Raw genomic sequence first — 25,102 nt, forward strand, 5'->3', positions numbered from 1 at the left:
AGAAAGCAGTCATGATGATGGGAGAGATGTTTCCGTGAAGGCGCGGCGCCTGGGACCCACGAGTCTGGGCTGGCTGGACACACACAGGCGGTCGTAGTTGGGGCACAGTGTGGGTGGAAAGATGAGGCGGTGCCTACCACGTAGCTTCCGTGTGATTTTAGTTTATTGGCCAGTTTAGGAGCCAGTCGATTTATCACACTTTAAAATACCTTTTGAGGACTCTGCTCGCGTCCCCTATTCTAGGAATGCCCTCATGTTCATGAGTCTGGGGAGAATGTATCCCAGCCGGCTGTTTTTTTCCTGTGGTTTCCCCCAGTCGCTTTGGCTTGACGAAAACTATAGGTTCCTGGTCCGAGCCCCCCATTCTCCAGAGCATCTAAGTGTTGGCGGAAGGTAATTCTGTGCAGAGCGGTGTCCTGCGCTCTCCCCCACCGTCCCCACGCCCTGTCCACGTCCTGCTCCGGATGGAAATGCGTCCCCTTGCGGGCCTTACCTTGTCATGGATGAGACATTTCAGAGGAAAAGGAGTCAGACTGGAAAAAAATATATATATATATCGGCCACGTTCTGAGTGTTTGGAGGGGATACACGGCACTGCTTCCCACGTCCTCCTACCCCTTCTCACGCAGCTCAAGGCGGCGTCCGGGTCTCTGTCAATAGTAACCGCAGCCAGCACACACAGATGCCCAGAAACCTTCCCGCAAGCACGAAGAACATTCGCCAATATCCTCTAGGAACCGCATCACGATGCGGACAGGTGAAGTTCTGTTGAGTGACTGCAAGCTGCAGATGCCCCAAAATAAAATGAAGTCCAGCTTCTTATAAAGAACCCCATTTAAAGCTGTGTGTTCCCACCAAAGCCACACGTCCCATACGCCTCTATCCCGGGGACCCTGACCCACGCTGTGTTCTCCCCACTGCCGTGCTTGCTACTAGGTTCTCCCCAGGACCTTCCTGTGGCTCTCATGTGCTTCACCCCCCGACAGCACCGGGACCCCAGTCCTCCGCTTCGTTCTAGTGCAGGATCAGGTTGGAATTGGCGGGAAGGACACCATGACCTTCCTGGTGACCCGCACAGCGAAGAAGGACTTGTACAACACTCTGCCTCTCCTCCTCATGGGCCTCCTCCCTAGTGCTGGGTACAGCAATGCCCAGTCATCCCGTAACACCCAGCAGCTGATTAAGGTGACACCTCGGCATGTGGCACAGAGCAGATGTCGGTCAGCATTTGTGGACCGTTCGTCTGCGTCGCCGAGTCTCCCATGTGCCTGTGACTGTGGGCTCCTCCAGTGGCTCAAAGCTAGTCCCTGAACTCCGACTCCCAGCAAACCCACCTGCTGCTAAGACTCCTCTGCTCGGACTTCTTACAGCCGCCAGCCTGGAACGTAATGACGAAGGAACGCGTGGAAACGCGCCCCCGTTACGGAGCCTTCGACAGTAAGCAGGGGCTGGTGTTCCTCATGCATCGGCCGTCCCGTTCCCTGGGCCCTGTGTCAGCAGAGAGGTCCTGGGAAGAGGCACTCGAGTTGTGAGAAAACGCACAGTGGCGTCTTCATCCATCCGTGGCACCGTGGGCCCGAGAGTTAACCCCGCGAGAGCAAGAAAGCACACCCACCGAGTTCTCTAGTATCAAAATAGAGCGATTTATTCAAGACACTGAGTATGATCTGTTGATTTTCTCTTGAAACAAATGAGCTACGACACACAAGGTGATTCTTTTTCTCAGAGAGCGTGAGGGTGAGTGGGGGTGGAGGAGAACCAAACGGGGGTCGATGTGGATGGAACAGAATCTAGAAAATGCAGACAGAGGACCACATCTGGCTGTACGTCTGACACAGACAATAAAAACTGCAGAAGCCAGAATTTAAAAACCTCAGTGAGTGGCGGAAGGAACATTTCTGCATTTGACAAGAAACACGATTAAAAAAAAGAGAGAGAAAGGTGGAACAGAAGGCTAAAAATAACAAAGCAGACCCTTACATTTGACAAAGTGCACTTCACTCGGCTCCGTGATCGAGGTTTAGAAAGACAAAACAAACGTCAAGTCCTAGGTGTCGTGTGGGGTCAGAGGGTGGACACCCTGTCACGGACGGCCCTCGCTCCCCCTGCCGCGGGACAGCATCCCTCTGCCAGGTGGGCGTGCGGGACACGCTCTTGGTCACTCGAAACCCAACCGAAGATTCTGCGAAGGATCATCGTGTTACTCTGATTTCAGAATCAAGGTTCCATTTGGTCACTAAGACGTAAGCATTTACCCACAATTTCTCAGAGCTGGAAACAAAGGACAAACAGGAACTTCACCCACGGGCCATCCCTCGATGACGGAGATGAAGCTGCCGGCTTTCTGGCAGAGGGCGAGTGTCGCAGGCTCGATGGCTGGCGGTCGTTGTGCTAAGGATGGGGATGGATGGAAGGGGCGCTGCCCGCCCGCTCCTGGTTGGTCCCTCTTCAGGCCCGTGGGGAGCCGCTCGGCAATGGCTGCTCGGGGAAGCTAGGGATGCGGACAGTGGGCCTTTGTCCTCACCAGCTTCACTCCTGCACACAGCGGCCAAGCCTATGTCGTGCGTGGCCTTCCAGCCCTTGGCTCCTACCTCATCGTTCCCAAGTGACTCAGAGTCACCAGGAGGCTAAGGCCTGGGCTCCTGACCTCCCTGTGAATATTATCTACTGAACCCCTTACAGGATGTCTCGCCATGGCCACCCAACAGCGTCTGACTTGTCAAACACAAGCCATGTCCCGACCGCGGGCCACCCCTCAACAACTTAAGCTCTGTAGAGGTGACATTTTTACTTGGGGTATGGAGTTGAGATGGTGTTGGTCTGGATCCCCAACAAACTGCACCCCAAACCTAATGATGTCTTGGGGGCCAGGCAATGAATCATCATCTGCTATCTTCAAAGATGGGAGTGGTGACTCCACGGAACTCTGACCCCTGGGCTAAGCATTTAGTTAACAGAGCCTGAATAAAATACCCAAGTCGGACACAGAGCACTTTGGTCTCGTGTAGACAGGGCGTGAATGACTCCGATATCCAAGCCAATTAATGATCTGAGAAGAATGAACACACTCTGGTCTTTGTAGCTGGTCCCAGCCCACTCCAAGTTCTGTAGGAAGGCCTTGCCCTGCCCTGCCCGTTGGGTTTTGGCTGCATGGACGGAGGCCACCCTCGAACATCCTGTCTCATTGCCGGAACACACACCCAGCTGACACCTGCCCACGACCGGACCCCCACCCCCAGGCCTGGCCAACTTCCTCATCTCTTCCTGTGCCCGCTGGGAAACAGAGGAGACAAGAGGCCTTATCTTTCGGTTCTTCCCCATTGTTCACTTCAAAACTAGGTCCCTGTCGGGTTGTGACAAGACTACAAAGGTCACCTGATCCAATGAAAGGAAACTCCTCTAGGAACACAAAGCCATGTTTAATTTTTTAAAAACAGTAAAAAGATTCATTATTTAAAAAAAAAAAATCTTTCTCCTAGTCTCTTGTGAGAGAAAGAAATTATGAAGACAGCAGAAATTATTAGTGACGTTTCTACCTAGGTCATTCACCTCCGGGCCTGAACATCTTCCTTCCCCGTTCATTTCTGTCATCAGGAGAGCAGGGGAGATCCTGGAGCCTTTCGGGTCGGCGTTGCGAGGACGGGTCACCCTGCTCTCGGTGACGCGACCACCGGTATCCACAGTGCCGTCCGCGAGATGTCGAGGGGACGCGGAGCTCAGCTGTTGAGTTGTGCCTGGCATCTTCGATACCGTTTGGTCCGGGGACTGCTGCTTGGGGTCAGCGGGCACCGTTCTCCGGCCCTCTCCCTCCGGCTACGAGGGTACACACGCCCTGCGAGCCGCCGCGCTCGTCCGCGAAGCCCACAGCGCCGGGCTCTCACTCTCGAGGCAGAGCAATCCCGTGACCGAGGCACAGGACCGACCTTTTCCCACCCAGACTTCTAACCGCCTTTCATGAAGCTGAAGGGAAAGGAAAAAGCGACCTCAGACCCTGCCTGTGTCTTCCTAAAATTTGTTTAAAATATGAATCACACAAAGCTCTCTATGTCTGATGACCATTTTAGGATTTTAAAATTGTTTTAACATAAAAATATTTTTTTTTTCCAAAAATACTCCGGGCTCTCTCTCTTATAAGTATTTTTTTCTCCTGTAAAAAGTCCCCCTGCCCTGCCTGCTTACATAAAGCACTTATTACGCGCCGAAAGTGCCCTTGAGACCTAAGATCCGAAGCAACTATGAGAAAGGGACAGAGAGAGAGTGAGCGAGGGGCGATGGGGGAAAGGGAAGGGGGAGGAGGGGACGGGAAAGCTGTCCGCCCCCGATTCCGTCACGGTGTCCACGAGGCTGCATCTATTGACGGTGTACCGCACACCAAGACCACACGGAACGAAGGAGAAAGGTGCAGGAGGGCCAGACAACGGGAAAGAAGCAACAAACCAAAAACAGTTTCCATCTCAGACTGAAGGCCCCCAGACGACAGGATTCCAGCCAATAGAAAAACCACCGGACAAAGAAGATTCTAGAAAATAGAAAGTGTTGGGATTACAAAGTTGCGCATTTCATCGGTACAAACTGGTCTTTGAACATCCTTTGTGAGAACAACTGTAGTGTCCAAATTGTTAGGGAAAAAACAAACCCGCCACGTGGAGGAGAGCCCCCCCGCCTTTTGGTTTATCACAGCATTTTTCTTGTTTTTCCTTTTTTTGGCACAGCTTTTTTTTCCTTTTTTTTTCCTCCTGCTTTTCTCTCAGCCATCAGAGCCTGTTCTGGATGGAAACCAAACCGTGCACCGTTTAGCTGGTGGCTTCGTGCTTCCCAGGCTGAATGTTCTGGGTGGAAACCATCCTTTCCCCCTTTGATAGGACTGTGTATGCTTCTGTTTTAAACTTCCTGATGAAGGTTACAAAAAAATAGAGACTCCCGCGGCCAGGGATGAGCTGATTTCCAAGTACACTCTAATGCAAGTCAAGTTCGTACAGTTTTGGAGCGGATAGAACCGTGTCTGACGAGCGCTGCACCCCCACACATTCACTGCTGGTCCGTTACAATTCTGTTCTAGAATATTCTGTGTTTACTTCCGAAGATCTAAAACACACACCTGGGAGGAAAGAGGAAGTGACTGTTACCTTCACAGACAACACCAAGAAGCCTTTCGAGCCCTTGGACCAAATCTGGCCCATGACCCGTGTTTTGTGAATAAAGTTTTATCGGCACACGGTCACGAAGATGCAGAGAAGCTCGAATGAGAGAAGAGTGTCTGAGCATCTGACCAACCAACCCCAAGCAAACAGCACTGCACGGAAAAGCCAGGTCAAGGGCAACGCTAGGAACAAATGGCAGTGGACGCTAAGTGACGGGGTCGAGGACAACTCCGGTCTGAGCACACGGATGCTGGGAACACTGGGGGCCCAGGCTGACCCTTGGGAAGCCCGCCCAGTGTTGCCCCCCCTGCTTTGGAGCTCAAGTGCAGGAACGAATCAAAAGGCCAGACATGTCCTGGGACCAGAACAGGACCCCTGGGAGCCGGGCGACCTGTGGAAGGAAAGCTCATGCCTTCACCACCACAGGGCCCAGGTCAGGGGCACAGACATGGAGCCAAGGCAGGAGTGAGTGTCCCAGCTTCAACACCACAGACACTGGAGCTAGACACTTCCCTGCTGGGGGGGCCGTCCTGGGACCGGGAGGAGGCTAGCTGCGTCCCCGCCTTCCACCCACCACACGCCAGTAGCGGGTCCCCCCCCCCCAAAGTAGGGACAACCAAAAAATGCCAAAGTCTGCAGACTCACAGGGACAGAATCCCCATGGTTGAGAACCACCAATTTCCCTGAGGGAGTGTTAACCAGAAAGACAACCTGGAAGGGAGGAAGAGGCGGCCATTCTCAAATGGTGCCAACCCAATGGGATCCAGCCCAGAAGTTTCCTTCCCCCAAAACACATTCATTCGATACCTGCTGCGTGCCAGGCCCTCAGAGACCGGGACCCATCACCCCCCCTCCGCCCGGAAGTGCAGTCAGGTATCAACTGCCTGGCTTTTCCTCTTTGCGCCCTCGCCCGTCCCCCCCCCGCAAGCCACAGGTGCCGCTTACAGAGCCGTCGGACGCACTGGCGCCCACTTTGTCCCCTCGGGCATTCCAGCACACCTCGAAGATCCCGCCGGTGCCTCGGTAGCTGTGCACGAGACTCCCACTCTGCAAAGCAAAGCAGTCAGCACTCAGGACGCGACACACGGGTGCGCCGGCAGGAGCCACTCTCGGGACGTGACCCCGAAACGTTCTCGCGGTAGCTCATCACGGAGAGCTTATTTCTGAAGTTTGCAAAACAGAAATTCAAACTGGGGGCTATAGGTGCGTGCCTCTCAGACGTCCTACCACGGGAGCCCAAGGTGCCCTATGGTGGCCCGTGGCCTGGACTCGGCAGGGGAGGTCGCGTGTCCCTTGGGCCCCGCCCTCCCCTTCCCCTCTCCCCCCCGGTACTGATGGTGCCCTGCACACTGGGACAGCTGTTCCCAAGGAACGAGTCAGCAATGTTTTTTTTTTTTTTTAATATTTAGAGAGGGTACCCATTTCACAGAGAATTAAAGTGAGTTTTAAAATGTCTCAAAGAGGGCACCTGGGTGGCTCAGATGGTTAAGCGTCTGCCTTCGGCTCAGGTCATGGTCCCAGGGTCCTGGGATCGAGCCCCGCATCGGGCTCCCTGCTCAGCGGGGAGTCTGCTTCTCCCTCTGCCTCTCCCCACAACTCATGCTCTTTCGCTCGCTCTCTTCCTCTCTCTCTCTCAAATATCTAAACTATTAAAAAAAAAAAAATCTTTAAAAAAATAAAATGTCTTGGGGCGCCTGGGTGGCTCAGTCGCTGGGCGTCTGCCTTCGGCTCAGGTCATGATCCCGGGGTCCTGAGATCAAGTCCCACATCGGGCTCCCTGCTCGGCGGGAAGCCTGCTTCTCCCTCTCCCACTCCCCCTGCTTGTGTTCCCTCTCTCGCTGTGTCTCTCTCTGTCAAATAAATAAATTAAAAAATCTAAAAAAATAAAAATAAAAAAATGTCTCAGAGTGTTGTGATTTATACAAATGGGGTGATAATGAGGGTGATCATGATTCGACGAGTTTCTGACAGTAGACGGCACCTAATGAACGATGTTATTTTACAAATCCATCCAGCATGATTTCCAGCAAGGTGTGCCTGGGGTGAGTTTTCCAGGAGGCCTATCTAGGGCCGTGAGGCTCAGCTTGGCATCAGGCTGGCTCCATGCAGGGCCCACCATCGCCTCTCCTTCCGCAAGAGGATGTGTTTTATGTAAGGCAGTCCCTGGGAAGCCTGGGGTCTCAGTGGACCCCTGCACCCCAATGCCAGTTACCTTGGCCCATGCCCCACCACCTCCTGCCCCAAGGGGAACATGGACTTGAGAACGCAAATGCATCCGAATGTCAACCAAGCCCAAGGGAATCTAGAAGATAGGTCATATGAAAAGGGGAGCAGGGAAGCCGTCTGATCCATCCTGAGATCCAACAAAATGGATCACTGGCTATTTTCAAGGACTCCTACCACACCACCATCTCCCTTCCATTAGGAGAACCAAGAGCTGACCGCCCAAGATAACACTGTACTCTACTAGTTCCTGTCCATTCTATCTTTATATTCAGATTTCTGCGATCCTCAGGTATGGCCAGAGAAACGTACAGTGGCTACATTTAATCAAATATCGTCTCCTTTTAGTTCTGAGAACAGGACAACCCACTCTTGGCCTATCCTTTGCTACAAACATAAAATATTTTCACTCAAGAATCATTAAATGGCACGAGCACCTTTGCAAACCACCTCTCCTTTGTACTCCTTGATGGGCTCCGTGGGGCCACAGGTGTTGGTGGTCTCCGAGGTGGTCAGGGCTGGCCCCAGGCCAGTTGGCCGCTGCCCCTGGAAACCTCGGATGGGGGGACACCTCTCCGCCCCCGACCTCGGATTCCAGACGGCCGCGTGTCTGAGCACGCCTGGGCTCGAGAAGCGAATGAGGCAGGGAGGTGGTTTGAGGCCGGGAAGCTGAACAAGCAGAAGACGGGGCAGGCGTTGGGGAGGGGACCCACAGCCCGGACAGGGCACAGGGCAGCAGCACTGAGCCTGGGGTCTGCCTGGGAAGGGAGGGCTGGCTTCAAGCCATCATCTGGGGCAACTCGTTCCTAAGCACAGCTTCCCCACTGGCTGCTCCTAGCCTGGGTCCCCGAAAACACTGTTTATAGGGCCTTCCTTTTGGAAAGGACTGGCTCACAGGAAGCGTGGGGATTACCTGAGTATTCCAGATATGCACACACTTGTCAAAGGAGCCACTGGCCAGGTACTTCCCATCGGGGCTGAAAGCTACACTGTAGACCGGTTCCTGATGTTTGGTTAGCGTGTGGATGCAAACGCCGCGCTCCACATCCCACAGTCGAACCGTAGAATCAAACGAAGCACTAAGAAGACGGGACACAAAACATCACCACAGAAACACCTGGCTTTCTTTCCGTTTCCCTAAGATGTTTTAATGGGTATCATGAGCTCTTCTTTCCAAAATGTGAGTTGGACATAGTGAAAACAAGGCCATAGTTTTCAAACAGATCTTTTCTTCCCTCCTTCCTTTCTTTTGGGGCTGTTATTAGGGACACAAGCTGATATCCACATTAACTTCTCCCTGCATTTCCTACAGATACGGATGATAAATACTTGCATAGAATATGTACCACATTTTCTAAAATGCTCCCGTAATTTAAAAGATAACATCTATTGTCAGCAACTGAAATGATACCAATAGTTTGCAAAAATAGCAAATTGAGTGCATAAAACTGAAACCAACAGGAATTAAAATACAATCCCATCCAAATATGCGATCACACTGCCGAGCGCTGCAAGTCTGCTTATTTTCCCACGTGAGAGAACAGCATGGATCACAGAGCTGCTGCCTGGCACTCAGTCCCTCCACGGGTACGTTCCCTTCCTACCGCTGACTGAAGGGTCATTTATGCTCGTCATGGGGACCGTGGAACACAAGTACCTTCTAGGCCATCAAAACCGACTGGAGTGTGTTCTTTAGCTCAGTAATTTAAGTGGGTTTTAGGACAGTTACTCGAAATGAGGGAATTATGGCCATCATGTTCTTCTGGCTCTAGCCTCTCAGTGGATGCAGGACTCCCTTCCAGTGCTTTCTAAGAGATGGCGCTGGGTCGAGCACTTGCAGCAAACAAGAGTCCTCACTGCTCGGCGAGGCTGCCCACCGCTCCGCTACGTGGTGAACACGGAGGTTCTTCCCGACTTATAGAAGGCCGCCACCTTCGCGTGTGCCCACAATCCCACTCTCCACCACCGCGAGCACAAGCCCGTTCCTGCTCCGGGTCACAAACCATCCCTGCCAAGCGAAGCAAACACACCCACACTGCTTCCGGCTGTGGGCTCCGCACCCCCAGTTACCCTGGCATTCAGTCTCAGAATCTCTTCAGTTCGCCCCCCAAAATGTTCTTTTGAAAACACAGTACCTAGAGTAGAACGTTACATCCTGAATGGGGTCCAGTGAGCACTGGGACAGACCAATTCTGGCCTGACTGGCCATCCCACTGCTACCCAGTGCCAGGTGTCACTTCAGGGTCTTGTGGGTGCTTTCAAAGCGAGCTCACCATGTCATTTAGTTTGGAAGGACCTGCACACGTTTGCACCACACCTCAGTGAAATGTCCCATTCTCCTGGGACACGAGTTAAGTCTTGCTGGCCCTGTGACTAGCCTGGCCGCGGGGAGGGGGCACGGCTGCTTTTAGGAACCACGCTCGCGCTGTGGGCCATCTGCGCTTTACCTCGCTAGCATGATGTTGGAATTTGGGTTGCTGGTGGCTGGCCCGGTGGGACTCCACTTTATGGTGTAGATCTCTTTGCTGTGAGCCTGAAGGTCATGGACACACGTGTCCTGCTTCATACTCCAGATCTAGAGAACAGAAGAGCAGCAATGTGAGCAGATGCCGTTTCTCCAGCCAGCAGTGGTCCCACAGCACTCATTCCGTGAGCTCTCGGGAAGCTCGCCGCCCAGCGGGGAGTGCGGCCGGCCCATCAGCAGGTCACCCGCCAGGGACGGGGAGCAACATGCCAGGGTGCACCTGCGAGAAAGGCCCCGGGCAAGGAAGGAGTCTCTGCAGGACCCTCAACGATCAACGGGAGGTAGCTGCAGGACAGTGACATCGAGTCAGCAATGGGGAGAGAGGGCTAATCAGTGGAGGAGCAGTGACTGGGCCCACGGGGCTGTGCACCGCACGGCCTGTCCTCCCACCACTACCTTTAACGTCATGTCATCAGAGCAGGATGCTAGCAGCATTCCAGAAGGATCCCATTTGATGGCATTGACCTCATTCTGAAAGAGAGCAAAGGGTTTTCAGGAGAAAGGCTCGTGAGCAGATCCCAGAACCTTCCAGCAGGGGGCAGCAGTGCCTCGTCGAGGCTGCACCTCAAAGGACTCCACGGAGAAACCAGGGACTTTCCACGTTTCCCTTTATTTTCCTCTCTGACTCTGCCTTCCACGTTCATATACAAGCACAGCCATACGCCATATGTAACCCGCTCATCGACGTTTCTCTAAGGAAAAAAAGTCACTACTAGGCAGTCAAATGAATTTACATAAAATTCAGGGCCGGGCAGAAAACCAGTAAGAAAGACCGTGGTAATTTAAAAACTGACTTTGAAAATCCTTTTCCTGCATACTTTCTATACCACGGCTACTTCCTGTCTAAATCCATACAAGACCCCTCTCTTGGGCGCCTGGGTGGCTCAGTTGTTAAGCGTCTGCCTTCGGCTCAGGTCATGATCCCAGGGTCCTGGGATCGAGTCCCACATCGGGCTCCCTGCTCTGCGGGAGGCCTGCTTCTCCCTCTCCCACTCCCCCTGCTTGTGTTCCTGCTCTCGCTATGTCTCTGTCAAAAAAATAAATAAAATCTTTAAAAAAAAAAAGACCCCTCTCTTTTCGTGCTGGGGGTGGGAGCGTGGGGTGGGGGGTGGAAGGCAACGATTTAAGGCCTCGGATACACAGGAAGGTTTAATCCGGGTTGAAGACAGGATCGAAACGCCCAAGTGGTAACTGTTAGGAACACACCCATAAACAAGATCCCCGAGGGGGGGCAGGGGGCTGGAAATCCAGAGCAAACAGCAAGCCAGATGCTGCAATCAGGCCAGTGGGTGAGCTAAGGGAGGCCGGAGGGCTTGGACTACAGACGGGTGTATGCACGTGTGCACGAGGAAGCGGATGCCGGACCCCAGGGGAACCTGGGGCCCAGGGACAGGCTCAGCCGGCGGCCACGGTGGCTCTGGCTGCAACCATTGAAAGGAGACCCTACGGGCAGATCTCTCAGGGCCCAGGAGTGCGGAGCTGGGCCCCCCCGACTGTCCTCAGCTAACCCGAGGGTGCAGCCAGCTCCTTCCCCACAGTGCAGTTTGCTCTCCCCGATTCTGCAACCCAAGTCACAATTCCCAGGAGGCATCCAGGGATGGCTCACAAGGTCTCGGGAAGAAAAGAGGCTCAACTACATTTAGCTTGTGTCTCGTGCAGGATGACGAGCAGCGGGAAGACCCATTTAAAATGTGCGATGGTGATCAAGTCGCAAGTGGGACAGATGGAAGTCTGGGGAAGAGTGTAGGGTTAGGGGAGAGAGGAAGAAACGGGAAAAATAAAGGGGGGGTTGGTTTAGAGACACAAGGAGATGGTAACAGGAGAGCTGATGCCTGGGCTTTCAGAAGCAGCGGCCTGGAGGGCCACAGGAAAAGGGGAGTCCTGTGGCAGTGAGCTGGTGCTGAGACGACGGTGTCCGTCCGTCGGGCAGGTGTCCCAGGAGGGCTGGGGGGGGAGGGGGTTTGGAGCCTCCAGGGATCTGGTCTGGAAAAGCGACCAAGAGCCTCATGAGCCCCACACTAAGGAATCTGATGAGAAGTCAACTGACCTCTGAGCTTCTTGGATTAGATGTTCATATTTTCCCCCAAATTTAGGAAAATGTGGCCATTAATGCTTCATATGATTTTTGTGTTCTCTCTTTTTTCTCTCTCCATTACACATACTGGCTGGAGGGCTTCGTACGGCCCATCGGTCATTAAGCCTCTCTGAGAAAGACTGTTCAAGCTTTTATCCATTCTTTAAATCGGCTCATTTCTGGGATCTCGCTTCAGGTTCCCTAGCCTTCCTGCAGTCTCCCACCTGCTGCTGAGCCCCCGGCCCCCCCTTGAAGACTGTCGTATCAGACACTATAGCCCTCAGGTCTCAGATTTCTGAAACTGGACTTTTTTTTTAAGAATATAGTTTTCCTTTCTCTGCCAATGTTCCCCATCTATTTGCTCATTATAAGCATCCTTTCCTACACGTGCCTGTAGATTTTCCTAACAGCTACGTTAAAAAGGCTTTCCTGCGGAATCGAACTCTGACTCCTGAGGGTCAGGGTCAGTCTTGGCGCCACCGCCTGCCCTCGAGTGGGTTAATCCGGCCACCAGCGACGCTGCAAGCACCTGGGGAACCAGGGGCCCACCGTCGGAAGTCACACTTACTGTGTGTCCCTGGAAGGTTTTGACCGGGCGGTCACAGCCGAGTCTGCAGACGTGAATGCACATGTCGGTGCTGCACGAGGCGAAGGTAGTGTTGTTCTGCCAGTCCACGTCGAGGGCGGGCGCTACGGGGGAGGGGGCGGACACACAGCGGCATTTACTACGGGTGCGCACGCTCAGCCGACGTAAGAACAGTTAGAAGCAGAGTCCAGGAGCCTATCTAGTAACACAGTGAAAGAACGTGCCCGGTGTGAACACAGCCTCTTCCCCTCAGAGTCCATAAAGGCCTGTCCGTGCACATCTGGGATGCTGAGCAGACGCTGTGGAGAGACCCCGTGACGGCTGCCATGCCCTGTGGCATCTCTAGACCCCGCGACGCGGGGACGGGTTCGTGAGAACGTGCACTGCCCCCCCTTACACCTTGCTGCTTCCAGAAATATCCCTGTGGCGGGCTGATCTGATGTGTTTTAGATGGGAAAAAGAGACAAGGAGGTGAAAAAGATTTCATATCCGATGGTCAAATATCTTGATTTTAAAAAGTCTCCTGCAACACATTAATGCAGCCCATCAGCTGGAGGGGACTTACCCTCTGGGGACACAACTGGGCTTAGGGCTCAGGACGTATGATGAGCACCCTTTCTGACTCGTGGGCCTTTCCCAGGCCCTCTGCTGAGGGTTTGGGGGAGGGTGATGGACTTCTCTGCCTCCCAGCGCTCCCCCCTTCCCCAGACCGCCCGTCAGACTATGCAGCATCCTTGCTCTGACACAGAAGGGAGTTAGGTTCCTGCAAGCCTCTCGTCACAGGTTTCATCGACCGATCAGTACCCTAACCGTGTCTCGTGTGTTTCTTTCAAAGCAAGTCAGCACTGAATCGGGAGAAGAATCCAGATTCCTCAGGATGTGCTACCGATCAGATGGCCCCTCTGATCTTCCACAGGTAGGTGACTGCAGGGTGCGTCCCATTCGCTTCCTCGTCCCGCTCCCTCCCGGGTGCACTTGGCAGGTGGGAGCATTGGGTGGAGAGCGAGCCCAGGCTTGTTCAGAAGCCGAGAGCATCTCTTTCTGCTCCGTCCCCAGCAGCCCCACGGTTCCCGGCCCACCTCCCGCCTGGGCACAGCGGAAGGCAGGCGCGGACCCCGCTCGGCCGGGGGATGAGCCCGTGCGCCGGAGCGCTAGGACCGCAGCTGCTGTCACCGACGACACCGCGCCGGCCAAGTCCTCAATTCCTGGCCGCCCTCTACATTCAGGGCATGCGGTTCCGCTTGCAAACAGGACCCTCTGGGGGGCAGCTCCGGGGACAGCGTCTAGCACCTGGTCGTGAAAATTAACATCCGCTGACCCTCGCCATCCAGAGAGGGGGACCCTCTGTACTTGGGTGGCTGACCCCCTGTGAGTGGGCCCCTGCCACCAGGAGCCCCGGAGCCCCCAGGATGATCTCACCGTTTGGTGTGGGTAAGCGACGGGAGGCAGGGCGTAGCGACTCGGGGTCCACATGCGCTCCCTGCCCACACGTGGGCCAGTGAGGTTCAGCCGTCAGCAGCCCTCCAGGCACAGCCCGGCTTGCTTTGTGTTTTTGTTTTTGTTTTGTTTTTAAGTTTAATTCTGGAATGTTCCTGTTGATCCAGGCTCCCTCAGTAGTTGCATTCTGCGGCTCTCCGGGACGGGGGCAAGAGCAGAAGGCCGGTGCTGGGACAGTGTGTGTGTCGGGGGGGCGGCTGGGCCACTTCTGAGCGGCCACGTGCACAGGCAGATCCAGAACCGTGCCACGGTCACCGAGCATCCCCTCGTGCCACCGTATACTCACACCAAGGCCTCCCTGCACCGTCCCTACGTTCTGGCTCCACTCACGCGTTCTCCAGTTCCAACAGTTCTTCATCCCAAGAAGGTCATACGTAACGGAGTCGTAGAGCAGACGACCTTTGGAGACTGGTCCGACTGAGACCCCTTGAGACCTATCAGGCTGTTCTGTGTTACCAACAGTCTGTTGACGACATGCTCCTTATTGCTGAGTGGTAGTCCACGGTCAGCCTCTGAGGAAACGCTTCCTGCTGATGGTGACAGACCGTGGCCCTAACGGGTGTTCGTGGGGAAAACCTAACGAGCCAAAGGCAATTTCTCAGACCAACCCATCAACTCGAGGAGTTTCTGAATGCTGACAAACGGTCCTCCTTATAAGCTCTGTGTTTTGCTCCGAAAAAGAGCACACTTCCTTTTCTTTCAAGTTACCATCTTGAACAGTTTCTAGCACTCTCCTTCACGCTAAAGAAAAAAAAAAAGAGCAAACGACACCTGGATCTTATTGAACCAGCGACGGGGACCTATACACCATTATGGTGAGAATTACGGGTGAGAATATGTAAGAAACACATGGGTGGTGTTCTTGGCCAGTGGGACGGAGAGCCCTTCCATGAAGTCTTAGAAATGCTTTGGGAAATACTACATTCTGCTGAAAAACTTTATAAATGAATTTTTTTTTTTTTAGATTTATTATTTTTGGGGGGACGGTGGAGGCCAAGGGAGAGAGGGAATGCCCTGGCAGACTCCGCACTGAGTGCAGAGCCCGACACAGGACTCGATCTCACAACCACAATCTAGAGCTGGACGCTTCACCAACAGCACCACCCAGGCGCCCCATAAATAAAAGTGTCAGGGGAATCTTACTGATGTTTATCGTGGGCATATTTTTTCTCTGAAAAGTAGAATCCAGAGCTCTGTTTCAGATATTCCCTCCAACCACACGGGTGAGCACACCTGCTCTTCTTGAGCTCCGAATCCGTTACGGTATCGTCCCCGACAACAAAGGTCGGGACACTTTGGTTATTTATGCCAACAATGCGAGACCACCAGGAAGGATCCAGTCACTTGCTACTTGCCCCGCGATGCTGTCTGGAGCAGAGTCGTAATCTGGCAACATGCTCAGATCCACGTAGACTGGCTTGCGGGACGCTGGGCTTGTAAGGAGCAGGACTTCTTAAAGAGAAGGGATTTCCTTTTGGGGTGGTGGAAACGTTCTGGAACGTGACTGTGGTAACGGCTGTCCACCACGTGAACGTGTAGTTTTCACTAACGGTACATATCGTGTGACCTACACACCCTCCCCTGCCCCACACCACAGAGGTCGGAAGTCCAAGCCGCCTGCGTTTGGAGCCCTGCCTACTTCCCGGTGAGAACATACGTTCTGGAATACGTTCACCCACTTCCACATCATCAGTGGTGTTAGATTAAAGCAACACTAAGAGCTAAATTCACTGGCACCCCAAGGGGTGCATCCGGTGTGGACCCCAAGCTACAAGGACACACGGGAGAGACGTGCTATGTTTGCAAAGTACCAGGGTACCAGCTACAACACCAGGGTCCCCCCGATCAGGAGAAAGCACAGCTGAAGGACCGTGTGGAGCTGGTGTCCGGGCATCGGAACCCAGTCCTGCCTCACGGAATCTTTGGCTGCGTCAGCTCGCTGGACGACCCATGTCCCCTGCTTGGAGCCGCTCCCTGGGCACGGAGATGGGCTGTGCTTCCAAGGGGAGTCCATGGGGCCAGCGCGTGGATGCAGACCATCACCACGCACCCCAAACTCCCCGTCAGGGTGCCCTCAGAGAATAGTAAACGCTCCCTCCACACGTTTAGATTCCCTCAAAATGGAAGAGACATTTCCTGTTGAGGGAAGGAGCATCCACTCCCGTCTGTCAGGTCTGAGCCAGTCTTTATCCCAGTCCGTTCCTTCTGGGAGGTGGTCGTCTGTCCTTAAGAGGCCACATCTAACAACAAGACTGAGCTACACAGAGCGTGAAGTGGCAGGTGGGAATCTGGGTAATTGGAACTCTCTAGAACCCTGGCTGCCCCATGCAACCTGCTAGGACCCCAACACACAAAGGGACAGGGTGAGGTCCACAGCGGTGGCTGCACATGTCTGCGGGGCAGACGGACCCCCACAGGCCTGACGCTGCTCTCCGTAGGAGTGCCCACGGGCAAGGCTGGTCCTTGGCCCGAGACTGGGAATTTGGACATCCAGAGGTTTCCCACCACTGCCATTGGGGCACACGCCAAGCAGGGGTGCCTACGGGACCAGCCCCCAATTACAAACCTCAGGCCCTGAGTCCTAATGAGTTTTCCTGGTAGCTGACCCTTCCCATGTGTTGTCATAACTCGTTTCTGGGGGCATCAGACGTGGACTGATTCCGCTCGGAGAGGACCCTCGGAAGCCCTGGACATCCCCCCACGTGCCCCTGCCTGCGGCTTCTGCTCTGTGTCTTTCCGCAGTGATGCCCCTCAGCCCCGAGGACAGCTATCCGCTGAGTCCAGGAGTCCTCCCAGGGAGCGTCCAGACCCAGGCGTGGTCGCAGGGAACCCCAACGCAGCACGCCCCTTGAGACAGCAGGAAGAAGGCGCCCACACTGCTTCTGTGCTTGGTTCACTGCTGTGTTTAACTTCTGAGCAGGCAGCTGTTGAGGGCATGTGTATCTTGCAAAGCTTAAGAACAAGGCTTCCCATGAAATGCACTTCCTTCCCACCAGCTACATTCCACGGACTCCTTCCTGCAAGTTTTCACGATTACTTTAAGGGACATTTCCTAGGACTATGAATTCCTATTTGGAATTATTAAAAACAACAACAACAACAACAACACAAAAACTCACCGGAATGAAACGGAAACTGTTGTTTGGCTTCTCCTGTGTGGGCATCCCAAATTATTGTTGTCTGTGCTCCGCAAACAAAAAGAAAAAGTTAGTAACTATTCTTCATGGAAAGATTTCTCTGAAAAATTTAACATACAAGAAAAGACCGTGAACCCCCCCTTCCTTCTAAACTAGCACTGTCCAAAAGAGATACAATGTGAGCCACAAAGTCATTTTTAATTTTCTCATAACTACATTAAAAAAAAAAAGAAAAAGAGGCGTCTGGGTGGCTCAGCTGGTTGAGTGTTCACTCTTACTTTTGGCTCATTTCGTGATCTCGGGGTCCTGGGATCAAGCCCCAAGCTCTGTGCTCAGTAGGGAGTGTGCTTGAGGATTCTCTCTCTCCTTCTCCCTCTGCCCCTCCCCTCGCACACATGCTCATTCCCTCTCTGTCTCAAATAAATTAAAAAAAAAAAAAAAAAGGAAAAAGAAATCGGTAAAATTAATTTCAACAATATATTTTAGCTCACTCCAATGTGGCCAAAATACTGTTTCAACATAGAATCGATACGTAAACATTAATGAGATATCTGGCATCCTGTGTTTCATCTAGATTTTTGGGACCCAGTGTGGGTTCTATGCTCAGCGGTCCGATGGCTACATTTTGTGAACCAACAGCCACACACTGGTGGTGGCTACTCCATGGAACACTACCGGGAAAAGTGCCCCGACGGGTGGGGATCCCCCTTCCTCCCCAACACGGACACCTGCTGAAAAACCTGCCACGATGCACCTCGACACAGCTTTCTAGCACTTCGCCAAATGCAGAGCTCAAGAAGCTGGCATTTCTGACCCCGGCCCTGACCATCACCCCCCGCGGCGCGGACACCAGATCCAGCAAAAAGCAGTGTGTCACACTAGGCCCGGGCATGAGTCACCGCTCTACAAATACGGAGAAAAATGATCTCCACCTTGCAAAGCAAAGTAAATCCTGAATCCTTAGGAACTTAAGGGAAGACAGGGAAGCAACCAGATGTAGCTCACTGACACCACGGGGATTGTGTTTTTTGTTTTTTAAAGATTTTATTTGAGAGAGAGGGAGAAGCAGGTTCCCCGCCGAGCAGGGAGCCTGACATGGGGCTAGATCCCAGGACCCTGGGATCATGACCTGAGCTGAAGGCAGATGCTTAACTGACTGAGCCACCCAGGCGCCACAGGGAAATTAAGTCTTAATCAACTGGAATTTCTACCTTAACTGGAACTCTTCCACCTCCCTGTGCATAGCACTTAAGATTCTGCTTTAAGAACTGCTTATATTTTCTATCAACTGCAGAAAATTGCAGATGAAATCCTCAGAGCACCAAATATCTTTGAAACTCAGTTCTCTAAGTTTGGGCTCAGCTCTAGACCAATGAACTTTCTTTTTTTTTTTTTTAAGATTTTAAGTCATCTCTACACCCAACGTGGGGCTCGAGCTCACAACCCTGAGGATCAAGAGTCGCGCGCTCCACCGACTGAGCCAGCCGGGTGCCCCTAGACCAATTAACTTTGTCGTTTGGTGGATCCTAACTCTTTTCTCAACGTAGCCACTCCCAAATGTGGCAACGCAAAGACTATGTAAACTCTTTCAGTACTTCTCTCTGACACAACGCCACACACCGCAGCAGTAATCCTATCAGCTAGTGGGTGTTTCCGCTAAGTATACGACGGACGAAACAACACGTGGGAGCCAAAGACGAAGTGAATTCCAAATGTGCATTTTCCGTGGCCGTCTGGCTCATCACCCGGTAGAGTCACGACTGAGAGGAAGGTGGAAAATCAAAAATGGAATATAAAAATGAGCCCCTGCGCAGGAGGCAGGTGAGGCTACAAAGAACTTTTTGGAAGTGTGTGGAGGTCAAAGGGCAGAAGTTACTGGCAATCCGGGACCTGCACCCTGGACCCGGGTGTCCCTAGGCAAGTGAGTGCAGGTGCCTGTGAAATGGGGCTGTTGGCACCAGCGCCCACCTCCTCTCTCGGGAGCCCTGAAGAGGCCAACATGTACGGTGAAGTGCTTGGTAAGGGTCAGCGATCATTTGCACAAATATTTCAATAATGCAGTCAGCAGTACGGATGGGCAGCCACGGACCCGAGTGAGTGTGTGTGTGTGTGTGTGTGTGTGTGTGTGTGTGTGTGTTTTGTTTTTTCAACATTAGATGTTAGGCCACGGACCCGAGTGAGTGTGTGTGTGTGTGTGTGTGTGTGTGTGTGTGTGTTTTGTTTTTTCAACATTAGATGTTAGGCTGCCGGGTTTGAAAGAGAGGTTTACTGGCTTGGGAGAGCGAGCGCGGCGGCACTCTTCACTGACCTCGAGGGCTACCCTCTGGTGCGGGGGTCGGCACACACTGTCACCGGCCGGAGAGTGAATACCATAGCCCACGCCCGTGACAGTATTGACAGGTGGTGGTTATTACTGTTCATTCACTGTAGAACTCGAATGGATACCCCGCAGTAACGTAACCAGGTTTTCAAATGATCCTGACGTCAGTATGAAAACGTAAAGCCCTTCGGAGACCGCACGACAGTCTCGTCCTCAGACCCAGGCGACAGTTGTAGAAACACAAACCACTTCTGTTTCCCTTCGGCTTCATTTCTCGAGAATACTTCTTTTCCAAAGCAAGGAGTTCCAATTCCTGCTGAGTCTCAGGAATGACGTAAGCATTCCTTCCACGTTCTTCGGGGGTCCTGATGCCTAGCTCTAGGCACCCGAGGAAGCGGACCCAGAGAGAGTGGGCCACGCTCAGAGCCACATGATGCCTGCACCTGCTGACTCCTTGCCCACCCACGGCTCCTAGAGGCCCTTGGCTGCTCGCGGCCACTCGGACCTGACCCCGTCACATCCACCTGGCAGCCCTGTCCAGGCACAAGGCGTGTGCCGAGCGTGCCCCGTGGCCCGCCAGGGATGTGCCCCCTCATGGGCGGGCCCGCTTTCCTTCAGCTCTCAGAGAAGCCTACAGCCCACGACGGAAAGTCACAATTCACCGCGTTAGGGAAAAAGAAGCCTGGCGAGAGAACGGTTTGTGTTTCCAAAACTGCTCAGTGGGGGAAAGGTTTCTGTCCCGTGCATCCCACGCCACTTTGCTTTTCAAGCATTGGATACATGCAACTGGGGGATTTCCTCTTTCCATCGCTGAATGACGTACCTCAAAAAAAGGGGGGGGAGAGGCTCTGCACAGAGGTCTGTGGAACAGTATAATACGTTGAGAGAGTATGTGTTATATGTGAACAGTAAGACCAAAACCACAAAAACAAAACCTAAAGCAGCTCTTCTGCCTTGTTAAGGAGAAGCAGAAAGCCTCAGAATTAAACACAAAAACATAAAAACCCAGGATGTTACCCAGAAATTCAAAGCAAGTCAGCATCTACAGATCAAAGAGACGTTTGTTTTTTGAGACCTATTTGAAGCGAATACTCACTTTGTCTACACCAGCACTCAAAATGTAATTCCCCTTTTTGTTCCATTTCAAGGCAAAGATGGGGCCTTTATGCTGCCCTAAGGTGCTCGCCAGGTTGCCTGTCAGGTAAAGAGAGAACAGACCGGCTGACTTCAAGGCCACGGTCGGCTCCCCGCCGATCGCGTCGCGAGGCGCACGCGGGCGGGCCCGGCTCACCGTCCTCGGTCCATATCCGGGCGAAGCCGTCGTAGGAACCCGTCGCCAACAGCGTCCCGTCGCTCTGCGGGCCAGAAACACACACACACACCGCCAACAGCTCGGCGCCTCGCCGGACCCCGGGGCTCAGGCAGCCTCGGCTCCCCGGGAAGACACTAACGGACCCCCGGGACCACGGGACGCCCCGCTGCTCTGAACTGGCGACGTACGGGGTCCTGCCGCGACACGGGGCGGACGGGGACAACGCACTGCACCCCGTCACCCCGCCGACGTCCCGCACCATGCCATCCGAAACGTCACAGGGACACTTGGAGACACTGACCGTGGCTGTTAAAAATGCGCTCGCGCACACAGAGCCGTCTGTGAGGCAGGCAGACGCCAAAGGAGCTGCGAAGGCCTGCGTGCTCCCCACGGTGAGTGCCTGCAGCAGCCGCCGCCCAAGCGGCGAGCCGGACGGTCCCCTTTCCTGGCCGCCCGTCCCCTCTCCGTCTCCTCAGGCTCATCTTGCTCAGGGACCGAATGGGAGGCCCCCAACACCCAGCTGGCTGTCTGCCCGACACAGCCTTGCTACACGCTCTCGGCAACGGGAGAGCAGCCCCGGGGGGCGGCGGGGGGCTCACAGACGGCCCACTGCCCTGTGTTTGCGCCCGCACAGCCCCGCCGGGGCGCCAGCCGAGTTGGAGCTGCTAACGGGTCTGCGTGGTGGCAGGTGCTTACGTTCCAGTCCAGTGAGGTCACGTCTTTATTACTCGGCACGTCATGTCCTCCTTCTCGTATACAGTGCCTCAACACGAGCTGCGTGGAGCCCCCATTGCTGTTCTCATTAAGGTTCCATATTCTTGCCGTCGAGTCTCCGGATCTGCAGAAGGAAAGCGCACGTGCATTCAGCTTCCCGTTCAAGTGCAAACAAAGCCCGTCAGCCTTGCTCGGGCTGCCTCTGTCAGCTAGCTCTGGCCTGTGGCCTCGTGTCTTCGTGATCCCGCTCACTGGCTCTGTTTCTCGCCTCACCATTTTTGTTGCTCTTAATTTTTTTTTTCAAGTAGGCTCCACACCCAACGTGGGTTTGAACTCACAACCCTGAGATCAAGAGTCCCGTGCTCTATTGAATGAGCCAGGCGGGCACCCCTTAGCAATTTTAAATATCTTTGCATTGCTCCCTACCCCAGTGAGAACACAGGGAGGAGCGAGGGCTTCTTCACGACCTGGGAAGGAGGGCAGCACAGAGAGCCCAAGGTCTTGGTCTGCACACCAAGGAGAGGGGAGCATGTATTCCATAAGGCACAGTTCCAGAAAGGAGAGAACATCTCGGATGCCCCAGACCCTGGGGTACCCCCGGCCTGGCATCCTTACCCGGAAGCTAGGAGATCACTGACAGGGTTCCAGGCACAAATGAACACCTCAGACTCGTGGCCCCGAAGGACTGTGGCTTTGTTGGGTGGAATCTCAACGTCCCCGTCTATTTCCATTGGTTTCGAATGATTATCTGTCACAGGGAACAGGAAAAGACATGTGGTTAACCGGTGTATAAGAGAAATGCATTCTCAGGGCACCTGAGTGTTAGAGACACCTTCTTTTTATTTTTTATTTCATTTTTTAAAATTTAAATTCAATCAGCCAATTAATAGTATGTCATGAGTTTCAAGTATAGAGTTCAGCACATTATCAGTTGCATATCACACCCAGTGCTCATCCCATCCTGTGCCCTCCTTAATGCCCATCACCCCGCTACCCCATCCCCCCACCCACCTCCCCTCCAGCAACCCTCAGTTTGTTTCCTGGAGTTAAGAGTCTCTCAGGGTTCATCTCCCTTGCTGATGATTTCCCCTTCGGTTTTCCCTCCGTTCCCCTAGGATCCTCTGCGTTGTTTCTTATGTTCCTCGTACAAGTAAGACTATGTAACGGTCTTGCTCTCATAGAGACATCTTCTTTTTACGTGCTAGGTAATATCACCTCTGACGATTTTAACTATATCATGACTTTTGTGTAATTTAGTAAATGTATTACATACATTTCTTTATTTCAACAGTTTCCAAACTTGATAGAGAAATACAAAGTTATTTATTCTGCATAACTAGGACCACGCTAAGGTCTAACAACCACCACCACCATGAGGCTGGTGGTGGGGGAATGATGAGCGTGAGGTCGAGCCCAAAGGTTGCTGTTCTCCAGACGGAATGAGACATTTTATCCGTGAGCACCTGTCTGAGGTATCACCTCTTTATCTTGTGAAGCGCACTCCCAGTGGGAGAGGCCATCACTCTTCCAGCGCACCCACCACCCTGCACCCCCTGCCTGCAAACATCCTCGTGTTCTTGGGACTGAAGTGCTCTGTTTTTTCCTCCTTGAGCCACCTCTGTATCAGACTTCCTACGCCAAGCAGAGCTGCCAGGCTCTCTAACCGAGTAAGCCTGCCCTGGGTGACTCATGGGATCTGGGTTCTGAATTCCCGGGTAGGCCTGGTGACGGTGGAGACAAGCATGCTAAATGCCACCCTTAAGAGAACCATCCCGGAAGGCGGCTGTTTTTCTCCCAAGTGGCAGGATACAGAAGATTCTTGAAGGTCAGGATGAACGATCAGTTTGGACACCATAGTCTGGCCTCAACCTGCCTTGCAGCAAGATGACTGCAAACTGTAGGTGGCCCCAGGCTTCAGGAAACAAAGTAAAAGTAAGGATGACGTGCCATGCCAGATAGCCCTCAGGTGTGCTCCCTGGAGAGTGACAGGTAACCCACGGGCACCCACGAAATGAAGGCTATCTGTGTGTGAGCGGCCAGTCTGCTTTAAGGCGTGTACCCGTCTCTACGCAGCTGTGTCCCATTAGATTTTCTTTTCTTCTTTTTTAAGTAGGCTCCTTTGCCCGGCGTGGAGCCCAGTGCAGGGCCTGAACTCACAACCCTGAGATCAAAACCTGAGCTGAGATAAAGAGTCAGATGCTTAAATGACTGAGCCACCCACATGCCCCAACTGTTAAGATTTTCTACCCCCTTGGGGCACCTGGGTGGCTCAGTTGTTAAGCGTCTGCCTTCGGCTCAGGTCATGATCCCAGGGTCCTGGGATCGAGCCCCGCATCGGCCTCCCTGCTCCGCGGGAAGCCTGCTTCTCCCTCTCCTACTTGCCCTGCTCGTGTTCCCTCTCTAGCTGTCTCTCTGTCAAATAAATAAATAAAATCTTTAAAAAAAAAAAAAAAGATTTTCTACCCCCTGATTAGGTTTAAAAGAAATCAGTACAATTCAAAAGTCTGCAAAACTTCCGTCTTGGCAAACACAGATTTCTTCAAGTTCACCACTTACAAATTCGTTTCTGTGACGGAAGACTAAGAAAACAATGACCTTTAGTTTCTTCCAGTTTCATTTTTAAGAACTTGAGGGTTGTATCGCTTGCGAGTGGATACGCACTAAGTGATCTGCGGCACGAGCTGCGTACTGTCTTCGTCCTTCCCCGCCCCATCCTCGGGACCTGAGTAACAGTGACGATGTAAGCTACCGATGGGAAGTCCTTCCATCTCTATGCTAGACTCACGGCCCGTACGTCATCCCACTTATTAGAATCCGCGTTACAGCCTGTCTGGGTTCTCCATCTGAGGGCGGGTCGGATTCTCTAACTCAAGAGAATCCGTTACCCTGTGCCCGTGGACAAGAAGCTGCCACAGGGCCTGGCTGCAAGCTGCCGCCTCACGTGGGGCGGCCGACCAGCGAGCCACGTGTAAGCAAGCCACGTGCGTGCACAGACACGCGTGTACACATACACACCGGTGTGTGACACACACGTGTACTGTGCACACACAGCATGCTTTGAACATAGACCCTGAAGCAGTCTTTGAGTTTATAAGCCACGTATCAGAGCGGAGTCCGGTTCTCTGGATAGAAATTCAGGCGCTCCGATCAGCCACGTCCTTTAGGGCAATTAGCTAACAGAGACTAAGCGCCCAGCATTTGGGGAGGACCACGTAAGGCCGCACCTGCTGTCTTCTGGGGCCCGCGGCCCGCTCCGTAACCATGAGCTGGGCTAGTACAGCAAATGCCGGCCCAAGGCGCTCAACACCGAAGGCCAGACAGAGGACCAGGGGCCTCCACAACGAAACCCTCTGATGCCGGACAGTGATCACACGGTACATCTTACTGTCACAAAAAACAAGTTCTCTGAGCAGCACGACTTCCTAAAATCGAGGACGTGTGCGTGAAGACCGCCGTGCCTAAGGAGGCCGACGGAAACAAAGCGTGAAGCTCTTCCCAGCAAACATGACGCCCGCCCCGGGACCCCGAGAAAGAGCCAGCAGAGCGTGAAGAGTCTGCGACTCCCACGGACTCA

At 53.4% G+C, this 25,102-nt stretch overlaps 2 protein-coding genes across 14 annotated transcripts in view; one reads left to right on the forward strand and one right to left on the reverse strand.

Annotated features, from left to right (window-relative positions):
- Positions 1–25,102, forward strand: part of GPR143 (G protein-coupled receptor 143) — an 85,658-nt gene that overhangs the window by 58,015 nt on the left and 2,541 nt on the right. For 4 of the 7 annotated variants that reach the window (XM_078064804.1, XM_078064805.1, XM_078064807.1 and 1 more), the window contains 3 exons: positions 13,392–13,464; positions 13,605–13,782; positions 14,153–14,286. In XM_078064804.1, coding sequence (XP_077920930.1) covers positions 13,392–13,464; positions 13,605–13,782; positions 14,153–14,257 — 356 coding nt within the window. In that variant the 3' untranslated portion in view covers positions 14,258–14,286. Of the gene's footprint in view, positions 1–13,391; positions 13,469–13,604; positions 13,783–14,152; positions 14,287–18,581; positions 18,604–25,102 lie in introns of those variants that run through there. The other 3 variants (XM_078064802.1, XM_078064801.1, XM_078064803.1) reach the window with 3 other exon arrangements.
- Positions 1,620–25,102, reverse strand: part of TBL1X (transducin beta like 1 X-linked) — a 214,863-nt gene continuing 191,380 nt past the window's right edge. For 4 of the 7 annotated variants that reach the window (XM_078064795.1, XM_078064794.1, XM_078064797.1 and 1 more), the window contains 10 exons: positions 22,144–22,276; positions 21,511–21,652; positions 20,794–20,857; positions 20,599–20,696; positions 17,165–17,225; positions 12,531–12,652; positions 10,285–10,359; positions 9,812–9,939; positions 8,278–8,443; positions 6,964–8,033 (listed from right to left, as the gene is read on the reverse strand). In XM_078064795.1, coding sequence (XP_077920921.1) covers positions 7,785–8,033; positions 8,278–8,443; positions 9,812–9,939; positions 10,285–10,359; positions 12,531–12,652; positions 17,165–17,225; positions 20,599–20,696; positions 20,794–20,857; positions 21,511–21,652; positions 22,144–22,276 — 1,238 coding nt within the window. In that variant the 3' untranslated portion in view covers positions 6,964–7,784. Of the gene's footprint in view, positions 5,099–6,086; positions 6,189–6,226; positions 6,305–6,962; positions 8,034–8,277; positions 8,444–9,811; positions 9,940–10,284; positions 10,360–12,530; positions 12,653–17,164; positions 17,226–20,598; positions 20,697–20,793; positions 20,858–21,510; positions 21,653–22,143; positions 22,277–25,102 lie in introns of those variants that run through there. The other 3 variants (XM_078064799.1, XM_078064800.1, XM_078064798.1) reach the window with 3 other exon arrangements.

Source organism: Halichoerus grypus, chromosome X (assembly GCF_964656455.1).
Source record: "Halichoerus grypus chromosome X, mHalGry1.hap1.1, whole genome shotgun sequence".
NCBI classification, from domain to species: Eukaryota; Metazoa; Chordata; class Mammalia; order Carnivora; family Phocidae; genus Halichoerus; species Halichoerus grypus.